Genomic DNA, 25,070 nt, shown 5'->3' with positions numbered 1-25,070 from the left:
CATGTTATTATGAGACAATTCATTGTTAAACATACGTAAATTCGGGAGCTTTTGGATCTTGTTGCATCAAATAATCTTAAGTTAAAGCAGTTAGATGTAAAGATCGCTTTCCTTCACGGTGATCTTGAGGAGGATATCTACATGCAACAACCTGAAGGCTTCAAATTTGAAGGTAAAGAAGACCATGTTTGTCTCTTACAAAAGTCTTTGTACGGTTTGAAGCAATCTCTTTGACAATGGTATAAACAGCTTGACTCATTCATGTTGAGTATTGGTTTTTCTCGAAGTAAGTATGACAATTGTGTTTATCTATAATGTCTTGATGATGGTTCTTTTATATATTTGCTACTTTATGTTGATGATATGTTAATTATGGCTAAGAATCCATCTAAAATTAATTGTCTTAAAACCATGCTTAACTCTAAGTTTGAGATGAAGGATTTATGTGCAGCAAAGAAAATTTTGGGATGGAAATTTTGAGAGAGACATTTCGGGAAATTGTTTTTATCACAACAAAGGTACATCAAGAAGATCCTTAAGCGGTTTGAAATGCAAGATGCAAAAGTGGTAAGTACTCTTTTAGTTGCACACTTTAAACTCTCAATTTCAGATTTCCCACATAATGAAAAAGATGAAAGGTACATGTCAAAAGTTCCTTTTTCAAGCACAGTTGGAAGTTTGATGTATGCAATGGTATGCACTCGTCCCGATATTTCACATGTTGTTAGTGTTGTTAGTCGATACATGGCCAATCTTGGTAAGTTACATTGGCATGCAATTAAGTGGATTTTCATATATTTACGGGGTACTTCTAACATGTACTTAGAGTTTGGAAGAACTCAAAAAGGTCTACCTGGATATGTTGATTCTAATTATACAAGAGACTTAGATCAAAAAGGTCTCTCACAGGTTACCTATTTGCTTTTTTGAGTTGTGCCATTAGTTGGAAAGCGACACTTCAATCTATAGTGGCTTTGTTGACTACTGGAGCAGAATACATGGCAATTATAGAAGCAATAAAAGAAGTAATTTGGTTAAGGGGCATGTTCAGTGAAAAAGGGGGAACTATCATTATTGTGATAGTCAAAGTGGCATACATCTCACCAAAGATCAAATGCATTATGAGAGAACAAAGCACATAGACATTCGTTATCATTTTGTTAAAAAGGTGATCATTCAAGGGGATATTCAGATTCTTAAAATTAGCACAAAACACAATCTGAACGACATGTTAACAAAGAGCCTTCTAGTTTCAAAGTTCGAGCTTTGCTGGAACTTGGTAAGTATTCGATAAAAAATCAATTAAGCCCGTAACAGGGCTCGACAAGGGAGTTGGGCCAAATATGAGTCAATGTGGAGATTTGTAGGAGAATGTCACTTATTTTGACCAAAATTTATTTTGGCTTTTCTTCTCCTAGTTAAACTCTGTTTTTAGTTTCTCACTTAAACTCTTAAGTAACCTAGAGTTGTAGTCATATATACTATGAATTTCAGCCTATAAATAGGCCTTACTTACTCTAGGTTTTACACAACAGAAATATTTAGATTGAGAGAATTTTTTTCTTTGTTTTTGAAGGGTTTTTCTATTTGTGCTTCGGGTTTTTCTTTTAATTTTCTCCATCTTTTTGTACTCTCATTTATTATTGTGAAACCTCTTTTTGCCCATGGTTTTTATCCTCTTTTGATGAGTTTTTTCACGTAAAATTTATGTGTTTGATCTTTTCGATTTTTATTTTCTTCACTTTGTTCATTGTTTAATCGGATTTATCCCCTATAGAGATAGAGGTATATTGTTGTGTTTGAGGTTATGCTTTTATTTTTTATTATTGATTAAAATTCGTTCAATAAATGTATATTACTGTATTGTGTTTAATTCGATATTAAGTTATTCTAAATCATTTCACTGACATGTTTAAATATTAAATGATATAGGATCAAAGCTACCATCAAATAATTTGATAATGCAAATTATTTTGTCAAGGTAGAAATCCTCAGGTTCAAGTTCACTACAAAAAGATATGCACCTTACAGGCTAATGACACTGACATGGTCTTTTATGGAAATGATAGATAAGGAGCTACATTGTTTCTCCTACATAATGCCGGTAGAGTCTAAATTGCTGGACAACAGCGGGATTTGGGAATTTACATGGAACATTGAGTTAAGATTATCACATTAATCAGTTGTTGTGTGAGAAATTTTGAAATTTTATTCGAATATCACTAAGTGCAAGAAATATAATTGTTATACATATTAGTTTATTTTTGTTGGAAGTTCAAAATTTATGCTAATTTGAAGATTTCTCTATATAGTATACATTTTCAAAAAATCGTCCATTATTCTCTCAAGTTCTGTTTTCTCATTGTTTTCCTTCAGTTTTTTTTATTGAATTTTAAATATTATTTTTTATTTTTAGCTTAATTTTTATTTATACTTTAAATTTGTATATAAAATAATATTTACAATTAAATTTATTTCAATTCAATTAATTTAGTTACATATTTAAATTTTTTTATTTTGTGTTCAATTCAATATTTTGTATTTCTTTAAAAAATATTTTCTATTTAAAATGCTTTAATTTGACCTTAATTTTAGGTTACAATATTGTGATGAAATGTTATTTGCTATTAAATTATTTAAATGTGATTTTGAATGTATTGATTTTTTTTTAAAGTTTGATTTTCATTTTAATTCTTATTAAAGTTACAGCTTTATATTTTCTATTTATTTTTTATACCATTATAATTTCAACCCATATTATTTTTAGAGAAAGTGAACATTCAGTAAATAAGGCAAGTTATTAATAAATACCAGCTTTTTGTTAAAATTAAAGAATAAAATGACTATAGATGAGGTAATGACCATTTTACCAATAAAGGTCCATTTCTAATTTTATTTATGAAAATGGGCTAATAATTTCATTATTTGTCGAAAAGGGTCGAAATATGCAAGATGCGTCCACGTAGGAGTGTTTTTGGGTGAAATTTCAGCAAATCGCGTCCCTGAGGGAGCAATTTTGCCATGTCTGCACAAAACACGCTGACATGGCAAAATTGCTCCCTCAGGGACGCGATTTGCTCCGTATTTTTTTCCCGACGATCATTTTAAAATTTGACCGTTGGGGGGTCTAACAGTCAAAAAAAATATACAAAACCCCCTTCTATTTTCTTCACACAACATTTCTTTCAAATTTATCAAAAAATCTCTCAAATTTCTTCCTAAATTTCTCAAAGCTCTCTTTAATTAAATTATTTCCTTTAATTTTTTTTAAATTAGTATTATTTTTTTCAAAATTTCAAAAATATTTGATCATATTAGTAATGGCCAGGAAATTAATTTGTCTCGATCATAAACATATCCCCGTCGAACAAATGAAAATGGTAAGGGTTAATTTTAATTTTTGAATATTATTTAATATCTTTTTCATTTATGTAATTTTAATTAATTTTGTTTTATAATTTTTTATAACAGTCCGTAGATCGGGTGTTACAATGTTATATTCGTAATATGTTTGGTTTTTCATCACCGTTGATAGAAAATTACTTGAGGGAAGCGGGTTTTTGGCACGTGGCCAATATAGGCCGGGGGTGCAAGTTGGACCCAAAACTCATCGGCACTTTAATAGAGAGGTGGAGACTCGAGACGTACACATTCCATCTTCTATGCAGGGAGTGTACCATCACTTTGGAGGACGTGCAGTTACAATTGGGATTGCCAGTGGATGGGTCCGCACTCACCGGGTCCGTTCAATCTACTGATTGAGGAGCCGTATGCTACGGTCTTTTGGGTTCGATTCCAGATGATATTTACGGAGGTCGGATCGAGATGGGCTGGTTACGAGACACATTCCCGAAGCCAGGGAATGATTCGACTGAAGTAGAAAGAATACAATATGCTCGGGGGCATACATCCTTAAGATGATTGGAGGTTATCTGATGTTGAACTTGTCACGAAACCTCATACATCTGAGGTGGCTACTGAAACTCGTTGATTTTATAGCAGTTGGCGAACTTAGTTGGGGGGTCTGCCGTGTTGGCAACATTGTACCGGGAGATGTGCGGGGCGACACCACCAAATAAAGTCAAAATCGGAGGTTGCCTATCACTTACGTCCTCGAGTGAACCACCCATATACATTCTCACTCATAACGAGGTAAAATTTATATTAGATTTTACAATTATTACATAGATTTAAAATATAATTTTATGCTAAAAATTTATTTTATTAGGTGGAACCATTTGGCGAGTTATGTTGGAATACTTATCGCTCTTGAAGATATACGGCTTCTATTAGACCAACGGTCGGAAGCGTATGTAAGTAGTAAATAATATATATATACATAACATAGTAGTTTCATATTTAGTATTTAGTATTATGTATATAACTAATTATTTTATCAAGTTCATATAGTTTCAATGGAAACCATACAAGGATATGGCAATTCGGGCGGTAACTCCAGATGAATTCTTTCAAAATCTGAACATTTGGCATGTTAAGGTCTCATTGGTCAACTATGCTACTGTTGAGATGCATCAGATGGATAGAGTGTTGCGGCAATTTGGATTCCAGCAACCGATTCCCGTAGCACTTTAGTCATCGATAATGAGCACAAAATCGACTTACGGCAATCGAATACGAATTGGCCGGTATTCTTCTCAAAATATATTGAAATTTGGGAAAATCAATATGATCATATACTTACTTGCGAACCAATCATAGTTCCAGAGTTAACGTGCGCGCCGAATTACACGCCATGGTTTAGGATCCATGGCAAGCCATATTTGCTGTCAGAAGAGCAGAGGCGTCGGCAAATCCGTGTCGAAAGGGAGCGACGGGGCCTTTTAAATTCAAGGAGAAGGGATGACGGCATAGGCCCATCAACAGCGCCCACACAATCACCGGGCCCAACGCCTTAAGCGATGACACCTACACCACAGTCCCTTCAGATTATGCCAAGTGCGTATCTTAGCCCTTATATGTATCCTAACTCTTACATGTTTTCTTTTTCTAGTCCTATACCAGGTTGGAATGCAATTCCCAGTGCATCTCCTTTCCCGATGACTCCAACTCAACCGACGATATATAGGCCATCGTCGCAGGAAGGATCGCACGAGGCACCGTCGAGGAGCTCATCTCATTACCAATCCCCATCTCCTTATGGGATTCAAACACCTCCGCCGTGGGTGATGCAAACACCTCTGCATTCTTTATTCTATTAAGGTGGGTCATCCTCCCAACACCCACAACCAGAACAACCACAACCTCCGCCGGAAGCTGAACCAATGAGGAATTCAGCGCGTAACCGTCGACCACCCCCATGTGGCATTGATTCCAACCAGCACATACATTGATTTTTTTAATATATTTGTACAAAATATTTTTATATTGTTTCATTTAATAAAATAAAAGTTATTTTTAATATTTGAATAGTAAATTATTTTTATATTTTTAATAAAATAGAAGTTCTTTTGAACAAGGCAATATAAATAATGCAACATAGTAGCAATTATCAACTATTTTGACATTATCTTTGACATTATCTTTTCAGAACTGTCTTCTCAAAATTAACTTTTCTGAAACTACTGTAGAAAAAAAACAAAATCCTTATTGTTAATATAATTTTTTCTAAACCCTAAACCTAAACACAAAATTATTTTAAAAAAACTAAACCCTAATTTAATTAATTTTTAAAAAAACTCTAAACCCTAATTTAATTTTTTTATTTTAAACCCCAAAAACCTAATATAATTAATTTTTTTTAAAAAAAACTCTAAACCCTAATTTATTTTTTAAAATTCTTAAACCCTAAACCTAAATTCTTTTAACAAAACCCTAACCCTACAACCCTAAACCTAAATTATTTTAACAAAACCCTAAACCAAAAAACCCTAGGGACTAAACATGCAAATAGCCCTAACCCTAGAAAAACACGGAGCAAACCACGTCCCTAAGGGAGCGAGTTTGCCACGTCAGCAAAGCGCATCCACATCAGCACGTTTTGTGATGACATGGCAAAATCGCTCCCTTAGGGATGCAATTTGCTAAAATTTCACCCAAAAACGCTCCTATGTGGACGCGTTTTGCATATTTCAGCCATTTCCGGTAAATAATGAAATAATTGGCCCATTTCCATAAATAAAGTTGGAAATGGGCCTTTATTGGTAAAATGGTCTGAGATAATTTATTAAATCTTTTTATTTATATTATCATTTAAGAATTTTCATGCTATATTAGAAAAAAAAAACTAACAATTTTTCTTATCGGTCTTAGTGTAAACAAGTAAGAAGAATTTTTTATGAGGGGAATCAATTGATTATATAGTGCTTATTCTTGTAAAAGATCACTTTCGTATTTTTTTATTTTTACTATGGCTTTTATATTCATTTAAAAAAATCTGGATCGTCGCTTTGATTTTATTAATTGGAGCATTGTATCCTATAAAGTTGAGTTTAATTGAAACACTTTAATTACATTCTCCAATTTCTAGTAATTACGTGGCTAATTATACATAATTACACAAAAATTTTATTTTTCGATTGTAAGACCTAAAAGTTTATAAGGTTAATTGAAATAAATAATTAGGATATTACTTAGATTTGATGGTTAAATAGTTAGTGCACTCCCTATAAGTTTAAGGTTCTATTCATTCTTCTTCCATTTTTTTACTTTTTAATTTCGGCAAATCATGACAAAAACCATATAAAAATAAAATATTATTTGGAGTAGAAATTTAATAAAAATGAGTAGCAGCCCAATGGTTAAGCACTTACTCCTTTCTTTCTCTTGCATCCCAGGTTGAAACCATGCTATTCTCCCTCATTTCTCTTTTAATTTCAGCACCCAGGGGCAAATTATCACGCAACCACTAGCTATTTAGTCCCTTTTCCCCTAATTACATTAGGATTATGTTTCTTTTTCCATTCCAATTAGAATTTTTGCTCTCCTATCCCTATTTCTTCTCTGTTTTCTTTTTTCACGCAACCACTAGCTATTTAGTCCCTTTCCCCCCTAATTACATTAGGATTATGTTTCTTTTTCCATTCCAATTAGAATTTTTGCTCTCCTATCCCTATTTCTTCTCTCTTTTCTTTTTTCATCTTTTTCTTTGCAAAATATTTTCTCTCCATTACTAAATTTATTATTTCTACTTGGATCAAAATCTATTCTCGATTCAAATTGTTTTTCAACCGGTTTGTAATCGCCATTAGAAACGTTCTTAATCCTTGCCAAGAATCGGTAAGTACAATTCAATCCTGATAATTAAATCCCAAATTCTCGTAGTATTTACATATGAAGTTAATCTTTCATTCAAATTAATGAATCTTTTAAGAATGTTACCGAAATTCCTGGTAATCTTGATAAATCTTGAAAACAAACATTAACCCGTGTATAAATATTGTTTGAAGAACCCAATTAGATACCCCAGATTAGATTTGAACGTGAGGAACATCACTCAAGCTATCGGTGAAAGGTATATGTGTTCTTTTACAAGTGAATCGGGACAAAATTGTGCCTAGGATAGGGTCACACAGTCGTATCTCCCGTGTACCTTGATTTTGTAATTTCCACATGGCCACAGTTTGTTACACGGCCTAGCTACACGACCGAGTAACTCCACCACGTGGTCCATACCATCTTACATGGTTCGGTCACACTACCGTGTGTCATCTGTTTATCAGATTTTATAATTTTGCCTAGAAATTTTATGATTTGATTAGTTTAGTCCCTGGATTATTTTCGAACTATTTTTAGTGTTTTATTTTATTCTATTAAGTCCTTGATAATATGAATTATGTTAGAATCCATGATTTGATTGACTAAATTAATATGATATTTATATATATTTGCATGAATTGTGAATAATGTCTATGTCTATTGTATTTGTATTTGTGATTGTACGAATAGTATGTCTTATGTTACCGTTAAATCAAACACATAAAAATCATGACTTTTGCTACTAAGTTGATTTGTCACAAGCATATTAATTGCTTCTAAATAGAACTGTTATGAGCATATTGTTTGCTACTGTACTGTTATGTTAAAAGCATATTAAATGCTACTATATTGTTCTGCTTGAGCATGCCATATTGTATTGCACGGGGTGTGACGTTATGAACGGAAGAAGTATTGAAAATTTATTTGCATTATTTTGTTGTATACCTATAGCCATAGGCAGATTCAATTTGCGGTGTTTTTGTTGTGCATCCACAACCCATTGGCAGCTATTGCTTGCAAACATATTGTGCATCCACATCCATTGGCAGATTTTACCTGCATTATTTTGCTGTGTATCCATAGCTATAGGCAGATTCCATATGTGGTGTTTTGCTGTGTGTCCACAGCCATTGGCAATTAATCTGTGAATCATTGGTGATTAAACCAAAATTTGGTGTGTCGATGGCTAGAGTTCAGGGGAACTCCCATTATGGTGTGTAGTGGTGGGGTAGGATATTTTCTACTAAAATCGAAACTATATGGCATCCACAAAAGCATATGCATACAAAACTAAAATTTTTGATATGACATATATTTTCATATGTATATTGTTGAAAGATTTGAAACATCAATATTCTTATATTAACACTGTAAATTATTTCTGTGAGACATATTTTTGTATGCTTAAGTGTTTGCACTAGTTTTCTTGTGATTGAACTTGCACTGAGTGTCATAGCTCACTCTCCTTTTAATTTTCAACCTTACATATATCCCACCAGGTTAGGATGCGGACGTGGCATCCGGAGGATCTCTACTCGGTTTAAGTTATTAAAATATTTTAGAATAATTATTTCATCTTTTAATTATTTAGAGATTATATTATTTTATTTTGAATTGTGGCATGGGACCTAGCATTTGTCTTATTTTATCCTACATGACATTTAATTTGATTTTAGGATATCAAAATATGAATAATAATTAATTATGCATGAAATTTAATTTTTTATTAAAAATATAAACAAATTGATAAAGGATGAGAAGGATGAACGCGAAAGCAGATCGTAAAGTTTGTCAAAGTCGCGGATTTGACTTAGGGCTCCAGACGTTCGGAAAGAAACTTAGATTTTGACACAACCTGAAACGAAATTGAATCCAAGTCAAATAAAACAATTAAAATAAATAACTAAATTAAAATAATAAATCAAGTATTAAGGAAGCAAATAAAGAAGATAAATGGAAAGATAGAACGTGGCGTGTGGAAGTCTTAAGAAGCCTTGGAAACACGAAGAATCCACAACCCCCTTCAAGCAGCTCTAATTTTCCCTCCAAGATAGAAACCTTGGTAAGAAAAAGCTTGAAGATGATCCCCACAATCTAAAAAGATTGTTAAAACTCTTCTAAAAGAAACTCAAGAGAAATTCTTTAAAAGAAAAACCCCGAGAGAATTTATTAACTTAAAAGAGAAATAGAATAATAATGATTTGATTGTATTGTGTACAATGCAAAGGCCTATATATAGGCTAGCTAATTAAATTTAAATAAAACTCCTAAGTATACTAGAACTCTAATTTAATCTAAACAATAAGTAGTTTTAAATTAAACTTTCTTGTTAACATAAAATTCCTAAATAACTTAAAATACTTAATAATTACAAAAAAAATTAGGAATAAAATAATAATAAAATAATAAGAGCTGATAAATAAAATATTGGGCTCATATATAATAAAAATTAAGTCTAAAACCCGATCCCAATATGATTTAAACTCGAATTAAAAGCCCGAAATTCGTAATTCTCGTCAAAATCTCGTTCAAAAATTCTGCTAGCACAGTCTTCACTAAAATGGTCATAACTTGAGTTCCCGAAATTAAAATTGAGTGATTCAAAATGCGTTTCAAAGCTAAGAGATAGACCTTCAAATGCCATGAAGACATCTCAGCCTAGAAATACCAGGATTCCATCTAAAAAGTTGTCACAAATCTGTTGATTTCCCAAGCCTGAAAATTAGTAGCTTTGGTGATTGGAATTGAATAAATTTTACCCCATCCGTGCATGTATCACAAATTATTATTTTTTCGCTGCGAAATTATAATTAAGAATTTTAGGTAGTAAATAAACTAATAATTAACTAAGCTTTCTTCTGAAGATAAACAAATGTTTTAAAATAACTATTTTCAAAACTTCGATAGCTTATTGAGCCATTTTGGTGACTATTGTAACCTTCCGAATTTAGGTCTAACGTCTAGACCGGTTGGGGAGGTTACACCTATGGCTTTTCAAACACATTCTACATTATTTAAATTTAAAATGTTATTTTCATATAGTAATAATAGTATTTTAATTTTATGGCATATATTTTAATTTTAAAATCTAATTATATAATTATTTTATTAATTTTTTTGAATAATCTAAAAATTTTACTTGCATTTGGACTTACTAAATAATTAATTAAATTAAATAGTATTTTTTTGGTACAACGATGATTCAAACCCAAGTTATTCTTGGGATAGATAAACACCCGACTGATAAGGAACAACTTGTGATTCAAATTACATTGTATTTATCATTAATTATTAAATGCTTAGCCAATGACCAATGAGTATATGTTTAATATTAGATAGTGAATTAACCCAACAAATATGAAATACTAAAGTAATTATACAAAATTGTATAGGGTGCTCCTTTTTCTCATCAATAGCAATCGTATTGTGGAATATTTTATTAGAGTAACATATCGCATATAATAATTTGATTTTAAGTTTTGTTACTTGTTTAGAGAATTTTTCTCTCATTATTATTGATAGCTTTTATAATAGTTTATATTCTTTTTTAAATTCTAAATTACATAGTTGCGTAATTACAATTTATACTATCAAACATGACTTACAAAATAACGATGTAATTGCATTATATTAGCCAAATATGTTTAGGGAATTATAATTTCTTGTAATTAAAAGAGGTCCAATTACCACCCTAGTTATTAAATTTTCATCCAATTATTCTTTGGTGTCCGAGATGCACCAAAATTTTGAAAAAAAAATGCTTAATATAACATTTGGCACTTGAAGTCAACACTTTTATCTAATTTGGTATCTAAGTCTTTTGCCCAATTTAATACTTAAACTTGACAAACATTATACAATTTATTCAAATATACTAATATTGTTATTTTTTTAATGAGGTAAAAAAAATTAATCAATGAATGATCGACATGTGGCACGTGACATGAATTTTTTTTTTGTATTTTAAATGTTCAATTAGTTTTAAATTAATTAATTTATATTATTAATTTTTTTAATTTAACATAATACTTTCTTTTATTTTGAGTTTTTAAAGCTTTTGTTTTTTTCTTCAATATCTATTTGTTAAGTATAATTTAAACCACAATTTTTTAACCCAAATTTCCTTTTATACTAAAAACATTGTCTAACAAAACAAAAAAAAGCTTGAAGTAAATGTAATCATAAGTATAGTTTTTTTCTGTGCTCTCATAAAAACTAATACCATTACAGCATGTTTGATTGGATATAATAACTATACCATTACAGTCTTATTTCGTGGGCCCCACCTAATCATCTGTTTGGTTGGATGTAATGCCCTATTATGTGCTTATTACATTAATGGCACGTTTGGTTCGCTGTATTGGATTAGAGGCGTATTGGATTAGAGGTGTATTGGGATTAGAGGTGTATTGGATTAGAGGTGTAATAGCTAATCCACTGTTTGGTTGAATGTAATGGAATAGAGACGTAATAGTAATCTTGTGTTTGGTTGAATGGAATAGAGGTGTAATAGCATAATAGAAAAAACTAAAATGACTAGAATACCCTTAGCATAAATTTGTTTTGGTAAATGATTATTGTTATTGTTATTTAAATTATAATAAGATTTTTATTATCAATAATAAATAATTTAATCATATTTAAACATAATTATTATTAAATATATTTTAATTAAAATATATAATTTAATAAAATTCTTAATAATTAATATTCTTATATTAATTTACTGAAATCATAATATATGATACTGTAAAATATAAATTAACATAATTATTATTAAATATATTTTAATTAAAATATATAATTTAATAAAATTCTTAATAATTAATATTCTTATATTAATTTACTGAAATCATAATATATGATACTGTAAAATATAAATTAACATAATTATTATTAAATATATTTTAATTAAAATATATAATTTAATGAAATTCTTAATAATTAATATTCTTATATTAATTTACTGAAATCATAATATATGATACTGTAAAATATAAATTAACATAATTATTATTAAATATATTTTAATTAAAATATATAATTTAATAAAATTCTTAATAATTAATATTCTTATATTAATTTACTGAAATCATAATATATGATACTGTAAAATATAAATTAACATAATTATTATTAAATATATTTTAATTAAAATATATAATTTAATAAAATTCTTAATAATTAATATTCTTATATGAATTTACTCAAATCATAATATATGATACTATAAATGAAAATTTGAAATAATTAATATTAAATATATTTTAATTATAATATATGATTTAAAATAATTTAAAATAATTATAACTAATAAATTATATTTTATGAATTTGTATAATCTAAAATAGTAATTATTACATATAATTTAATAATTAATATTAAATTTCATAAAATACTTGATAATAAATTTTCTTATATGAATTTATACAATTTAAAATAATTAATATTAAATATAATTTAATAGTGATATATAATTTCATAAAATTCTCAATAATAAATTGTTCTTATATGAATTTACTAAAATCAATATATAACTTGAGAATTATATTCTGCATAAACATAATTAACTTATATTAAGAAAAAGTTAGATGAAAATGAAATTGTACATCATAATCCATATGTTATATAGTTTTACAACATCAAAAGTTTGAACATTGATTTTTAATGGTGAGAAAGAAATCTTCAGACCCATTCCAATCGGGCAACAGAAGGTAAACTAAAGAAAACGATCATTTGAGTTGGATGATCGGGAATCTCCTTTCTTCTGTTCTCAGGAATGATACTAACAAGCAGGCATACAACACCCGCAACCACAGGACTTGCCACACTAGTGCCTGATAATTGTTTACAACCAGTACTGATCTTGGATCCCATAATTTCCCGCCCATATGCCACAACATCTGGTTTGACACGACCATAACTGCAAAGATAATCAAACAAGTTTAATATTCATGATCAGGACAATAAAGCTTGCTTAATAAGGGAGTTACACATGGAATATCATAAAGTATATGAAATTGAAAATAATTTAAAGCCTTCATACGATCAACACTAAAAAGAAAGGGCCGATAACAAGACCTCAATACCTTTAAAGAAAAAGTATAGTATAGTAGTTAAATTAATAAGTGACTACTTCAAAATTAAATATATTTTAAGTTTCACTGTCACCATTACACCCCCAACCAAAATAAACTTTCCAGGAGAGGCGTCCTAGCCTTTTTTTTTTCTTAAATGAAAATGATTATGGGCTAGAAGAGCATGTTTTGAACAAAGTGAAGAACAGTTAATATCGTAGAATAGAGCAATACACTACCCATGAGGAATCTCCCAAGTACTCATGCCACGTGATGAAAATGAGGCTATGTGATCACTATAATCGATTCCACCAACACCAATAACATCACTTTGGTCTGCTGGGTTGTTTAAAGTGCCATACAATGGCCCATCATTTCCAATGGCTGACACCATAATAATATTATTGGCTGTTATTTCCCAAACCTGGAGAACCATAAAGCAGTAAGCATTAACCAAAAACGTTCAGCTCCATTGTATGTAAGGATAAGCATGCAAAACTGAATGTGGAAGTTTCAACAGCAGAGTGGGTAACTTCACTGGCTAATCCTTCCATATTTGGAAATAAATGTCCAAAGAAAACAAGCAAACTTCTTCAAAATGCAAAATATTGAAAGAGGAAGTCAACTCATGAATTTGAATGATCATAGCATGTTCATGGGATTTAAGAGAGGCCAAAAAACCTGTGGGAAGCAAGTGAATGCATTATGATTGAAGCATTTCCACATGCCACTACAACCAAACTTAGACAATTTTGCAGTTTTGAAACAAAATTATTAATGATGCTTGACAAATGAACACTAATAAACCACAGGCCATGAGAATCATACCTTCTCTACAAATGGGAGATCCAAGTAATCAGGTCCACCTATGCTCAAGTTTAGCACATCCATGTTGATTGCAATAGCATAGTTGAAAGCATCAAGGAACCAAGATGTATATGATACCTGCAATAAGCTGAGAGCAAAATTCTCATAATCCAGCCAAATTTTATAGAATAACAAATGTTAAAGGGAAAGTCCTTAGGTTGATGGATATACTGTATGATATATATCTTCTAATTATAGTAATGAACAGTTCAAAAGAGCTTCCAACTTCTGTAGTGCATGCTAGGAATTTTCAAATGGATCAAATATAAAGGAAACCAACAACAAAAAGGGTGAGATTTGCAAAGGCCTGGTGCAACATCCAATCAAAATACAAAAACAAACAAAATATCCAACACCAACTTGTGTTACCTGTGCATCAGTAAAAACACGGAAAGCATAAATTTCAGTATCTGGTGCAAAGCCAAGACATTCTGCGTCCTCACCAGCAATAACACCAGCCACAAAGGTCCCATGTCCAAGGTTATCATTCAAAGTATCCTCATTGGTCCAATTAGTTCGTTCCTGAAAAATTTACTCGCAAGAGTGATTATCAGAACTCCCTATTGAAGACCAACAAGTTATTTTCAATAAGAAAATAATTTCACACCAACAAAAGTTCAACTAACTTCATTTTCCCACTAATGATGTACCTTAATGTTTCAGAAGTGAGGATGATCAGCACGTATTCTAGTGTCGAAAATAGCCATTTTGACTTTAGCACCGGTATACCCTTTTCTCCAAAGAGCATCCGCTCCGAACAAGGAAGTAACTTGAGACCTCTGCGATATAAAAATAAGAAATTCCATAACTTTCCTCCCTCGTTTAAATTCTCATAAATTTGGCTTTGGGAAATTTAGTTAATCAAATTAAAATGTTTACCTGCATCAAAAGATGGCGACTCCAATTAAGTGAGGAATTACTTAAACCTAAATGGTGGAAATGTTTCTCTTTTTCACTAAACAACATCAAAAGATTGAGCAGAGAGCATGGTGTGGCAGGATTGCATTGGCGGGAAAATGCCCTCATCAGATAGAGAGAAGAGGAAGAGGTAACTCTCTGCCTTCTTCGGTTAAAGCTTGAGAGGGAGTTGTTGCATCTTCAGCTTCCGACAACCTCGTCAATCTAAAGCTTCTGGGTCTGTTACAGAAAACAAAGAAAGAAAGGAGAAGAATTTGGGGCTTCTGGGTTAAAACTTCTGGGTCTGTTACAGAAAACAAAGAAAGAAAATAGAAGCAGCTCTCTTCTTGCCTTTCTCTATGGCATGCTCGACAAGAAATTGGGGCTACTGGCCGAAGGCGAAGCAAGCAATGAAGGAGATAAAGAGAGACAGACCCAGAAAACAGAGGGCAAATTAGGGCGTGAAAAATAAAACGGATGTAAACTGAGGAGAAGCCAGGGATTAGAAAACAGAGAATTTCGGGGATTAGGGGCGTAACGTATTAGGGGTGTATTAGGCAATACATTGAACCAAACACCTGCTTAAGAGGGGCTTAAGTGGGGCCCACGGATTAGGGGTGTATTGGCTAATCTAATACACCCAACCAAACATAGTGTAAGTGTGTATTCCTAAAATTAACAGATTTCTATTCCCTTCCAAAAGCACCGTTTAGCTATTACTTCTCTATTTTGATTTTCTTTTTCAATTTTTGCCGTCAGCTTCATCTTCTGCTTCTGTAACTTTCTTTCCAACCATCTCACGTTTCCCTTTTTTTCCATTGATTGCAGAGGAGACCTAGATATTTAAGGTAATTTTTTTATTTTTTCCTCCTTCTCCTTCTTCTGTTCTTCATCTTCTTCTCCTTCTTCATCCAGGTAACTTTCCTCCTTCTACTTCTTCCATTCTTCATCTTTTATTTCCAATTTTCCTTAGCTTTGTCCGTCGTATATCTTCTCTTCTCAGGGCTGCTGTTTTGTTTCGCTCAAACCTATGGCTGCTTTCACCTCATTCTCTCTTTTTCGGTACTCTTTTATTTGTTTATATTTTGTTAATGTTAAGGACAGAGTGATAAAGTATTGATTCTGGGTATTTGATTTGGACAATAATTATGCAACGACTGGAAGGATCGTTGCAATTGTGAGAGCCTCACCACGACTCTCTTCTTCTCTCACCTCCATCAATTTTCTAACACCAAATCACTCACGCAGATATTTTTCTTTTCTTTTTATTTGGTTGGGAAGTTCTCTTATTTCGGCATTCAATTGATGATTACTATTATTCTTTTCGTTGTCAGTTGGCTGATCAATGAAATAGGGGTAGAGAGAAGGTTTAATTGGGTTCTAATCGTGGTTTTTTTAGTAGTCTAGCCAGCCAGAGAAGTGAAGAAGAGCTAGACAAATTTCAGATGTTGAATTTTTATTGGCCTTTCTTGATACCTTCGAATCACTCTTTGTAGATATCTATGTCGTGCTAGTCCTACACATGATGAAGAGGCTGCGGCAAAGGCAGTTGCAATCAATTATGATAGTGGAGCTCCAACCATGTATGTATCATCCTTAACACCCTACTTTGAATTCACATTCCAGTTCTAGCCTGGAATTTGTTATGTATTATGTTGTTGGACCTATATCCGTTTGGGATTTCATCTCCCTCTTAATACGAGTTTAAGGGGAAAAAATCATAACTTTGGGAATAACTTGAGTTTTAAGCAAGCTATTTGCAATTTTGTATTGCTAAAATTTAGACAGAATTGGTTCTGCTGATAACTTCTCTATGAGATATTGAAGAACGGGGTCACATTGATTTTGTTATTTATCATTGTACTGGTTATTGATTCTTTTTTCCTTTCCCATCCATATTTGACAAGATCATAGCTAAGGAAATTCCTTCAACCATCGTGTATGAAGATGATAAAGTCTTTGTATTCAAAGACATCAGTCCGCAGGCTCCTGATTCATGTTTTGGTGATTCCAAAGTTTAGGGATGGGTTGACACAGCTTGGGAAGGTGTGTTCTAGGCCTGTTATCTATCTAATTTGTTTTATTTCTGTTGTATAACTTGGCTGGACTGAATGTGAAATTTACTGTACCTTCGCAATCATATATACAAAAAAAAGTTCACCTTTTTTTGCTTTTCTGCATTTTAACCACGTGTAAATGATTAGGATGAACTTAGAGAAGAACTATCTGTGTACCTGATCCATAAACCTTGATTCGGTTTTTTTTGAAGCAGTTTCTCTAGATGGAATACTGACCTAGTTTAAATTTCTAGTTACAATTTGTCAGGCTGAACAAAGGCATGGAGAGATACTGGGTCAACTTCTTTTATTAGATGCGCCATTATTGAAATTATCATATCCATCATCCTTGGCTTCGTCCCAACCAGCCCAACCATCATTGCTATGAGAAGTAGTCACCCCTGTAGTACCTTCCTTCCTATTGACAAAACTTCTCTGCATGTATTATTCTAATGTTTTCATGGTTTATAAAATGTTTTCACGGTTTCTGAACTTATAAATACAAGTTAAGATGCATGTATCTGGTTTCGTTTTAAATACCTTCTTTGGGTATTAGTTTCATCTTGTGGTGAATGAATTATGTTATTAACAGATCCCATTTACTGTAGTAAGTTCTGAGCAGGGAGAAACATGAGTGCACTCTTTTAGAATGGCTTGCAAATTGCAAGTGATCAATAGATGCTATAAACAATTTTGGCATAAACTGAGGACTAAATAGTTATAAGTGGGGATAAAATAAATAAATTCTACAAAACAAAAACGTTTTTAATTTGATGACTCCATTTGTGCAGTAAGGGAGAAAAAGATTGGACAAGAAGAATTGGCAATGATCGTCATTTAATCTGCATAGAGGATCCTTCTATGGTATCTCATGACCTTGGTCGAGTGGTGGACAAGTTCAGCATTAAAGTTCTAAGAGAAGAGTTTAAACGAGCGGCTGATGTAATGCAGTATGATCCAAATCCTTAGATAACACTCTTTGAGCCTTACGTCCTTAGGTAACAAAACCTTGTCCAAGTGTGTTAGAAAATCAATGGTTAAAATTATTTGATTGGTTTTTGTAGTCGATTGCGTCCCCCATAATCTTCAATTTTGACCTTTTGAGTTCACATCCATTTTAAAGAAGTTTAAGCTTATTATATGTAATCAAGAAAAGAAATTTCCAAATATTTTAGGGATGGATGTTAAACAAGTTGTAATTAATTGATTGATAGTGTATACAAATTCATGTATGATCCAAACATATTCATATCAAATGAATATATATATTGATGTATTTTATGGCTAAACAAAATTAGACCCTTGATTAGTCAAACAATTAATTCGTTTCATATCCTGTATCTCCAAATAACGTGAGGTGAATTATATATTTTTATTAAATTATATTTAATAATAATTATTTTAAATTATATTTTATAGTATTATATATTATGATTTTAGTAAATTCATATAAGAATATTTAATATTAAGAATTTTATTAAATTATATATTTTTATTAAATTATATTTAATAATAATTATTTTAAATTATATTTTATAGTATTATATATTATGATTTTAATATTATTAAAATATTTATTATTTATATTAATAACCTTATTAAAATTTAAAAACAATAACAATAAATCATCTACCTAAAAAAAAATTTGCTAAGGATATTCTAGTCATTTTAGTTTTTTTCTTATGCTATTACAACATCATTCCATTCAACTAAACACAAAAATACTATTACGCCTCTATTCCATTCCATTCAACCAAAAAAAAGATTATCTATTACGCCTCTATTTCATTACGTATTTATTCTATTACACCTTTATTCCATTCATTACGTATTTATTCTATTACACATTTATTCCATTACAGCAAATCAAACGTGTCCTTAGTATTTTAAGCCATTTATATAATATTGGACAAATTCAAAACCAAATTTAAAAAAAAAAAAAAACTTTAGGTTGTAACTTTAAAAAACAGTGTGAGTTCTCCGATTGTTATTTTCTTTCTTCTCGGAAATATTTAAAAGTAAAGAGACCGGACGTAAATAAAACAACTGATATAGGGTGATTTGACTGGTTTCCCATCCCCCGGCAAAATTTTCCTTTTCTCTAGGGTTTGCTATAGATCTCGGTTAGTCTTCCGCTGATAATCAACATTCACTTAGGAGGAACCGAAGAACAAAATGAGACGATTAATGAACAAGCTAGTGTCCCGCTCTCTCTCTGTCGCCGGCAAATGGCAGCAACAGCAGCTCCGCCGTCTCAACATTCACGAATATCAGGTCTTTTTTTCTTTTACTTTATGTTTTTGTCCTTTCATGCAATTGCATCTCGAATTATCTCTTAGAAAATTTAAATGGAAACTATGATTTCCAATAGAATACTTCATAAGTGATGTATTATTTGTACTGATTTTACTACCTGTTCGGTTCCTGTGAAATTATTTTGACGTTGTTGACGGTTTTTGTGTCCTTTATATTTATTTGGAGATTAAACTTTGAGTTTTATGCATTTCACTCTTTCTTTGGGATCTGTATACCTGTTTGGAAATATAAATTTCATGTAAGCGTCCTGGTTATTGATGAATTTTGGTTATCTGAAAATCAGGGTGCTGACTTGATGAACAAATATGGAATTAACGTGCCGAAAGGAGTTGCGGTTTCTTCCATCGATGAAGTTAAAGAAGCAGTCAAATCTGCCTTCCCCAATGAAAATGAGGTAAGTTCTCTCAATTCGTGCAATGGCTTTTATGTTTCGATGTTTTAGAGTGATAATTGGTTGTCTTAAGCAAAGCAGAGTTATTGGCTTGTGTTCTTAACCATGGACAATCAGGTTTCAAAAAACAATTTTATGGCATATTTGGATATGACATTGAATGAGACAGGTGTTAATAAATTTGATTGTGCTTCAGTTGGTGGTTAAAAGTCAAATTTTGGCTGGTGGAAGAGGCTTGGGAACATTCCAAAATGGTTTTAAGGGTGGAGTTCACATCGTTAAGGCTGACCAGGTTGAAGATATTGCTGGTACTGAATAGTTATATTTACAGAAAAATTAGACTGTATTACAAATTTCAAAATACATTTATGTATTGAGTATTGTTCTGGAGTTTTTCATTTATCTTTGCAAAATATGATATTCATGAATGTTGTCTTGCTAGTCACTGAGATGCTTCGTATTCTAGTTAGCATGAAATGACTTTCGTTTTACTTTCCTTTTTCTATGTGAAGGCCTTTCGTAGTTATTTTATAATAGGTGCTTTATTTTAATTGCATGCAGGGAAGATGCTTGGCCAGATACTTGTTACCAAACAAACTGGCCCCCAAGGCAAAGTTGTCAGCAAGGTTTGGTACCCATCCTTTTTTGGTGTGGAATTTAACTGTCCGTTATTCTGTGCATTGGTTTCAATTTTACTTGGGCTTGGTTGATCTCTACTAACTTCATTATCTTTTACAGGTTTACCTGTGTGAAAAATTGTCACTTGTGAATGAGATGTACTTTGCTATCACTCTGGATCGTAAAACTGCGGGTCCGGTATGTTTCCAAACTCTGTAGATTAATTTTTATGGCTGCTGGAAACGTCATTTTTGTTCACCTGATTACTTTTTGTTAAGATTAAATGATTCTCCTGAAGCCAAAGGCGCTTCATTTTTCTATTTTTTTATGTTGTTTCTAGCTTATAATTGCCTGCAGCAAGGGAGGAACCAGCATTGAAGACCTTGCAGAGAAATATCCTGATATGATTATTAAGGTGATAATCATTCCCCCTTCTGATGTTGTAGTATAATTAATAAGGCATTCTCTTCCTTCCACAGTGATCATGATATATTCATCGCAATTGATTTATCATTTTTTTCCTGATAGGTACCTGTTGATGTCTTCAAAGGAATTACTGATGAAGATGCTGCCATGGTTGTTGATGGTTTGGCTCCCAAGGTTGCCGATAGAAATGATTCTATTGAACAAGTGAAGAAACTATATAAGCTTTTCTGTGAACGTGATTGCACGTTGTTGGAAGTTAGTATTTCTGTTTGGCTATATTTTCCGTTTGACCATCTCATGTGTTTCAAGTAGCTTTACTTGTTAACTGCAAAATGCATTCTGTTTTGGTTGGTGATAAATCTTTGTGTGAATTGTTTATTTTCTTGGACAGATCAATCCTCTTGCTGAGACTTCTAGCAACCAATTAGTAGCTGCTGATGCAAAGTTGAACTTTGATGATAATGCTGCCTTTCGTAAAAAGGAGATATTTGCTCTCCGTGATCCATCACAAGAGGATCCTCGGGAGGTATGGAATTGTCTCCTTTTCACTTTTTCTTTTTCTTTTTTTCGTGTTTACAAATGATTATTCTTGGTTGTTTTGTAAATCTTACGTTATTACATGATAATCAGTATCTGTACTCTTGGTCCTATTCTGCATTTCCTATTATTATAGGTTGCTGCTGCCAAAGCTGATTTAAATTACATTGGGTTAGATGGAGAAATTGGTTGCATGGTGAATGGTGCAGGGTTGGCGATGGCTACAATGGATATAATTAAATTGCATGGAGGAACTCCTGCCAATTTTCTGGATGTTGGTGGAAATGCTTCTGAAGGCCAGGTAATGATGTTCTTTGCCTTTAATACGCTCATATGGCCTTTCTGTGGCAATTTTGTTGTTTAAATGTGTTTACTTTCTGGCACTGATGCGTTTGCTTTTATTTACTGTTTCTTATAGTTATGAAGCTATGCATTTATAGAACATGTGAGCACACACTTCTATACATGATTTTATGTATTGTTTCTGCTGCGGTTCATGCATTTCTGGCATCAGTGGTGATGATATACTGTTATTTGCTTTATGAAAAATTTGGTATCTAACAGCGAAGTTGATGTAATAATCTCTGTTGAATGTATTTGCTCGTTAATTCTTAGATTATGTGGAACAGGTGGTTGAGGCATTTAAGATTTTGACTTCTGATGATAAAGTGAAAGCCATTTTGGTGAATATATTTGGAGGAATAATGAAATGTGATGTGATTGCAAGTGGGATCGTCAATGCTGCCAAACAGGTGGGAGTTCTTTGGAGCGACTTCTCTGTTTACATTGGTGAACAAGTACTTGTGTGTCACACTAGCATTTTATCTGACTGTATGCGGGTGAATCATCATTTTAACACTGATGCAGGGAAACCAAATTGTTTGTTAGAAGTTTATGAAGTCCAAAGTAGGAGTGCCTTTTTAGAATATATATATATCTATAGGTAGATAGATAGATATGGATATAAAAGAATGTAGACGATCTGTTTTTTATTGCTTCCATACGGATGTAAAAGGCATTGACTTACGTTTGATCTTGTGTTACAGGTGGCCCTAAAAGTTCCTGTGGTGGTCCGTCTTGAAGGTACCAATGTTGACCAAGGAAAGCGAATTTTGAAGGTAAAGTGGAAATGCGACGGATGTAATTTTATAATATCTTGACAAGTCTTGAGGTCTTTTTTGGTTTCCTTGGCGATTGTCAATGGTCCTGCAGGAAAGTGGAATGACACTAATTACAGCAGAAGATTTGGATGATGCTGCAGAGAAAGCAGTTAAGGCAGCCAGCAAATGAGAAATTTAAGATACGAGTCCTTTTTTCTTATTGTTTCTCATCTTTCACAGCATTGATGAGTTTTTCCTTTATTTTTCTTTTCATCAAGCCCATAGAATCTTGTTAATGATAAAGCAGCAGGGGGTTACTGTCCTGCAAAATTGATATATTTGCCACATTTGCTCCGGACAGTTGGCATATAATTCAAAGTTGATATAACATCTTTCTTTGATTTGAGAAAATATAGTTTGGAAATTTTATGTTAAATATTGCAAGGGTTATGTGCGTGGGCTGATGGAAGCGATCACTTTTAAGTTAACAGTAGTTTTATTTAGATTACTTGAGAGGCTCAGTTCACACACACACGCGCGCAATTTAATTGCAGGTCTAATACAGCTCATGAATGTAAGAGGGACTTAGTGATGGAAGGTGTTAATTTATTCCTTCTTCAACAATTGTGCAATCTTATTGGAAATGTAGTAGGAGGTGGATTGTATGGTGATCATGGGATTGACTCCAATTGCAGTTGGCAGGACACTAGCATCGCAAACAAACAAACCTTCAGCTTCCCAACTCTGACCATTCTCATCCACAACACCCTCTTCCTCGGTTGAGCCCATTCAACAACTTCCTATCTGATGAGCTGTAAGATAGAGGGTCCAATACTCATCCTTGGAACTAAGCCCTCCTACCACGGGAACGTTATCCAAAAACTCCTGCAAACTTTCTTCTGTAAGACCTTTGCATTTAATTCTCTGGCCATCGCTTTGATAGGTTTCCACTTCCACTGCTCTAGCTGCAATCAGAACCCTTAACACCTATCTCAACCCAATCTTTAGATTTTCTTTATCCACTTCACTTAACCGGTACTTTATCTTCCCTTCTTCCATTACTTCTCTTGAATCCTGGTGTCTAATCAGCGTGAAAAGGTGAGCCATCTTGGATACCTCACTATTCTTTCCTGTTGAATGTGTTTTCTTGTTAATTTTTAGATTATGTGTATTAGGAATAATGATTCAGTAAACAGAAGTTAGTTAGAATAGTTAACAGTTAGTTAATCAGTTGGTTAGTTTGGTTAGCCAGTTGACTATTCTTCCTGTACTGTATTAAATATTGTTCTTTTCCTCATTAATGATTAAGTGAGAAATATTTCAGCTATGATCTTGATATGGTATCTAAGCTAGAGATTTACTTGGAATAGCTCGTTTTTTTTCCCTCTTTTCTTTTCTTTCGTTTTCTCATGGCAGATGTAACAATACCTACTGGTGATACATCTCGCCATTCTTCTAATGTTGAAGGAGTAGCTCATACACAAGGGTTTAGTAGCATGGCTTCACAGACTGTTCATTATTTTTCCAAACACAATACGATCAAACTAAGGGAGCACAACTTCTTGTTATGGAAACATCAGATCTTGTTGATTCTTGAAGGTTATGATCTTGAAGGTTTTGTTTTTGGTACAACTCCGGTTCCACCTACTTATATACCTGGACCTGATGGACGGTATGTTGATAATCCGTCTTTTCTGTTACATAAAAAGCAGGACAAGTTCCTAGCTTCTTGTTTGCTTTCTATAGTGACAGATGAAGTTTTGGTACATATTGCAACGGCCAAGACTAGCTGTGATATTTGGACTGGAATTGGAAGGAGGTTTGGGGCCAAGTCCAATGTCAAGCTCTCGAGCATGCGTCATGCGTTGTATTCTCTCAAGAAAGGGAGTCTTACTGCTAAAGAATATTTGACTAAGGTGAAAAATCTTAGTGATAGTCTCACTATAGCTGGTAGTGTGGTCACTGAACATGAACATGTGAGTATCATACTGGCTGGTCTTTCACTGGAGTATGAATCTGTCCGTGTGATTGCCTCTGCCACAACAATGTCTCTTGAATTGTTAACAGAGATGTTTCTTGATTGTGAAGCGCGACAGTTGGCTTCTCTGACTGAGTTACCTTTGCAAGCTAATTTGGCAGCTCATCAAAAGGAGGAGAGTAACGTGAGTTCTAAACACACTAATGCTCCTAACTGTTGTCACCAAGAGTGCAAATATGGCCAAAGGGGACAAGGCCGAGGTTGGTCTCGTGGCAAGGCTCGTGATAGCGGTCGTAATTGGTCACGATTTAGACCGTAATCTCAGTTATGTGGAAAAATCGACCACTTGGTTTAAATGTGCTATCATCGTTTTGATGAGACATTTTCGGGTGTTAGTCCCAGTCAGTCAATTATGGTTAATTATCATCAAATCCAAGATTAGGGAAGTTCCTTTACTTTTAATCCTTGTTCTTATATGTCTCATTGTAGTTCCTCATACCAGGCTATCGTCTCCTCTCAATCTGGTCATCGCCAGCATTCGTCTCCTGCTCATGATCAATCATGGTATCTAGATTCTGGGGCAACTAATCA

The 25,070-nt window shown here is 32.7% G+C and overlaps 2 protein-coding genes and 1 long non-coding RNA gene across 3 annotated transcripts; 2 read left to right on the top strand and 1 right to left on the bottom strand.

The window, feature by feature from the left end:
• Nucleotides 1-12,912: 12,912 nt before the first annotated feature.
• On the bottom strand, nucleotides 12,913-15,388 carry LOC107897248 (subtilisin-like protease SBT6.1; the record flags this gene model as incomplete). The annotated part of the gene is made up of 6 exons (XM_041096457.1): nucleotides 15,039-15,388; nucleotides 14,810-14,938; nucleotides 14,529-14,681; nucleotides 14,121-14,247; nucleotides 13,532-13,716; nucleotides 12,913-13,138 (listed from the first exon to the last, which is right to left on the bottom strand). Coding segments are annotated over exons 3-6 (657 nt in total), but the record flags the coding sequence as incomplete, so codon positions are not given.
• A 1,507-nt stretch (nucleotides 15,389-16,895) lies between these two features.
• Nucleotides 16,896-18,369, top strand: LOC121219030 (uncharacterized). The gene is made up of 2 exons (XR_005915521.1): nucleotides 16,896-17,102; nucleotides 17,905-18,369. It is a non-coding gene; the product is annotated as an uncharacterized lncRNA (long non-coding RNA).
• Nucleotides 18,370-19,107: 738 nt separating this feature from the next.
• LOC107954629 (succinate--CoA ligase [ADP-forming] subunit beta, mitochondrial) lies at nucleotides 19,108-22,912 on the top strand. The gene is made up of 12 exons (XM_016890241.2): nucleotides 19,108-19,387; nucleotides 19,713-19,823; nucleotides 20,017-20,128; nucleotides 20,382-20,446; nucleotides 20,559-20,636; nucleotides 20,779-20,853; nucleotides 20,967-21,119; nucleotides 21,256-21,390; nucleotides 21,538-21,702; nucleotides 22,031-22,153; nucleotides 22,448-22,519; nucleotides 22,614-22,912. Exons 1-12 carry the CDS (start codon nucleotides 19,289-19,291, stop codon nucleotides 22,689-22,691), a joined length of 1,266 nt encoding a protein of 421 aa, XP_016745730.2. The 5' UTR covers nucleotides 19,108-19,288; the 3' UTR covers nucleotides 22,692-22,912.
• The last annotated feature ends 2,158 nt before the right edge of the window (nucleotides 22,913-25,070 follow it).

This window comes from Gossypium hirsutum, chromosome D07 (assembly GCF_007990345.1).
Source record: "Gossypium hirsutum isolate 1008001.06 chromosome D07, Gossypium_hirsutum_v2.1, whole genome shotgun sequence".
NCBI classification, from domain to species: Eukaryota; Viridiplantae; Streptophyta; class Magnoliopsida; order Malvales; family Malvaceae; genus Gossypium; species Gossypium hirsutum.
This window is presented reverse-complemented; position numbering and strand designations above follow the sequence as displayed.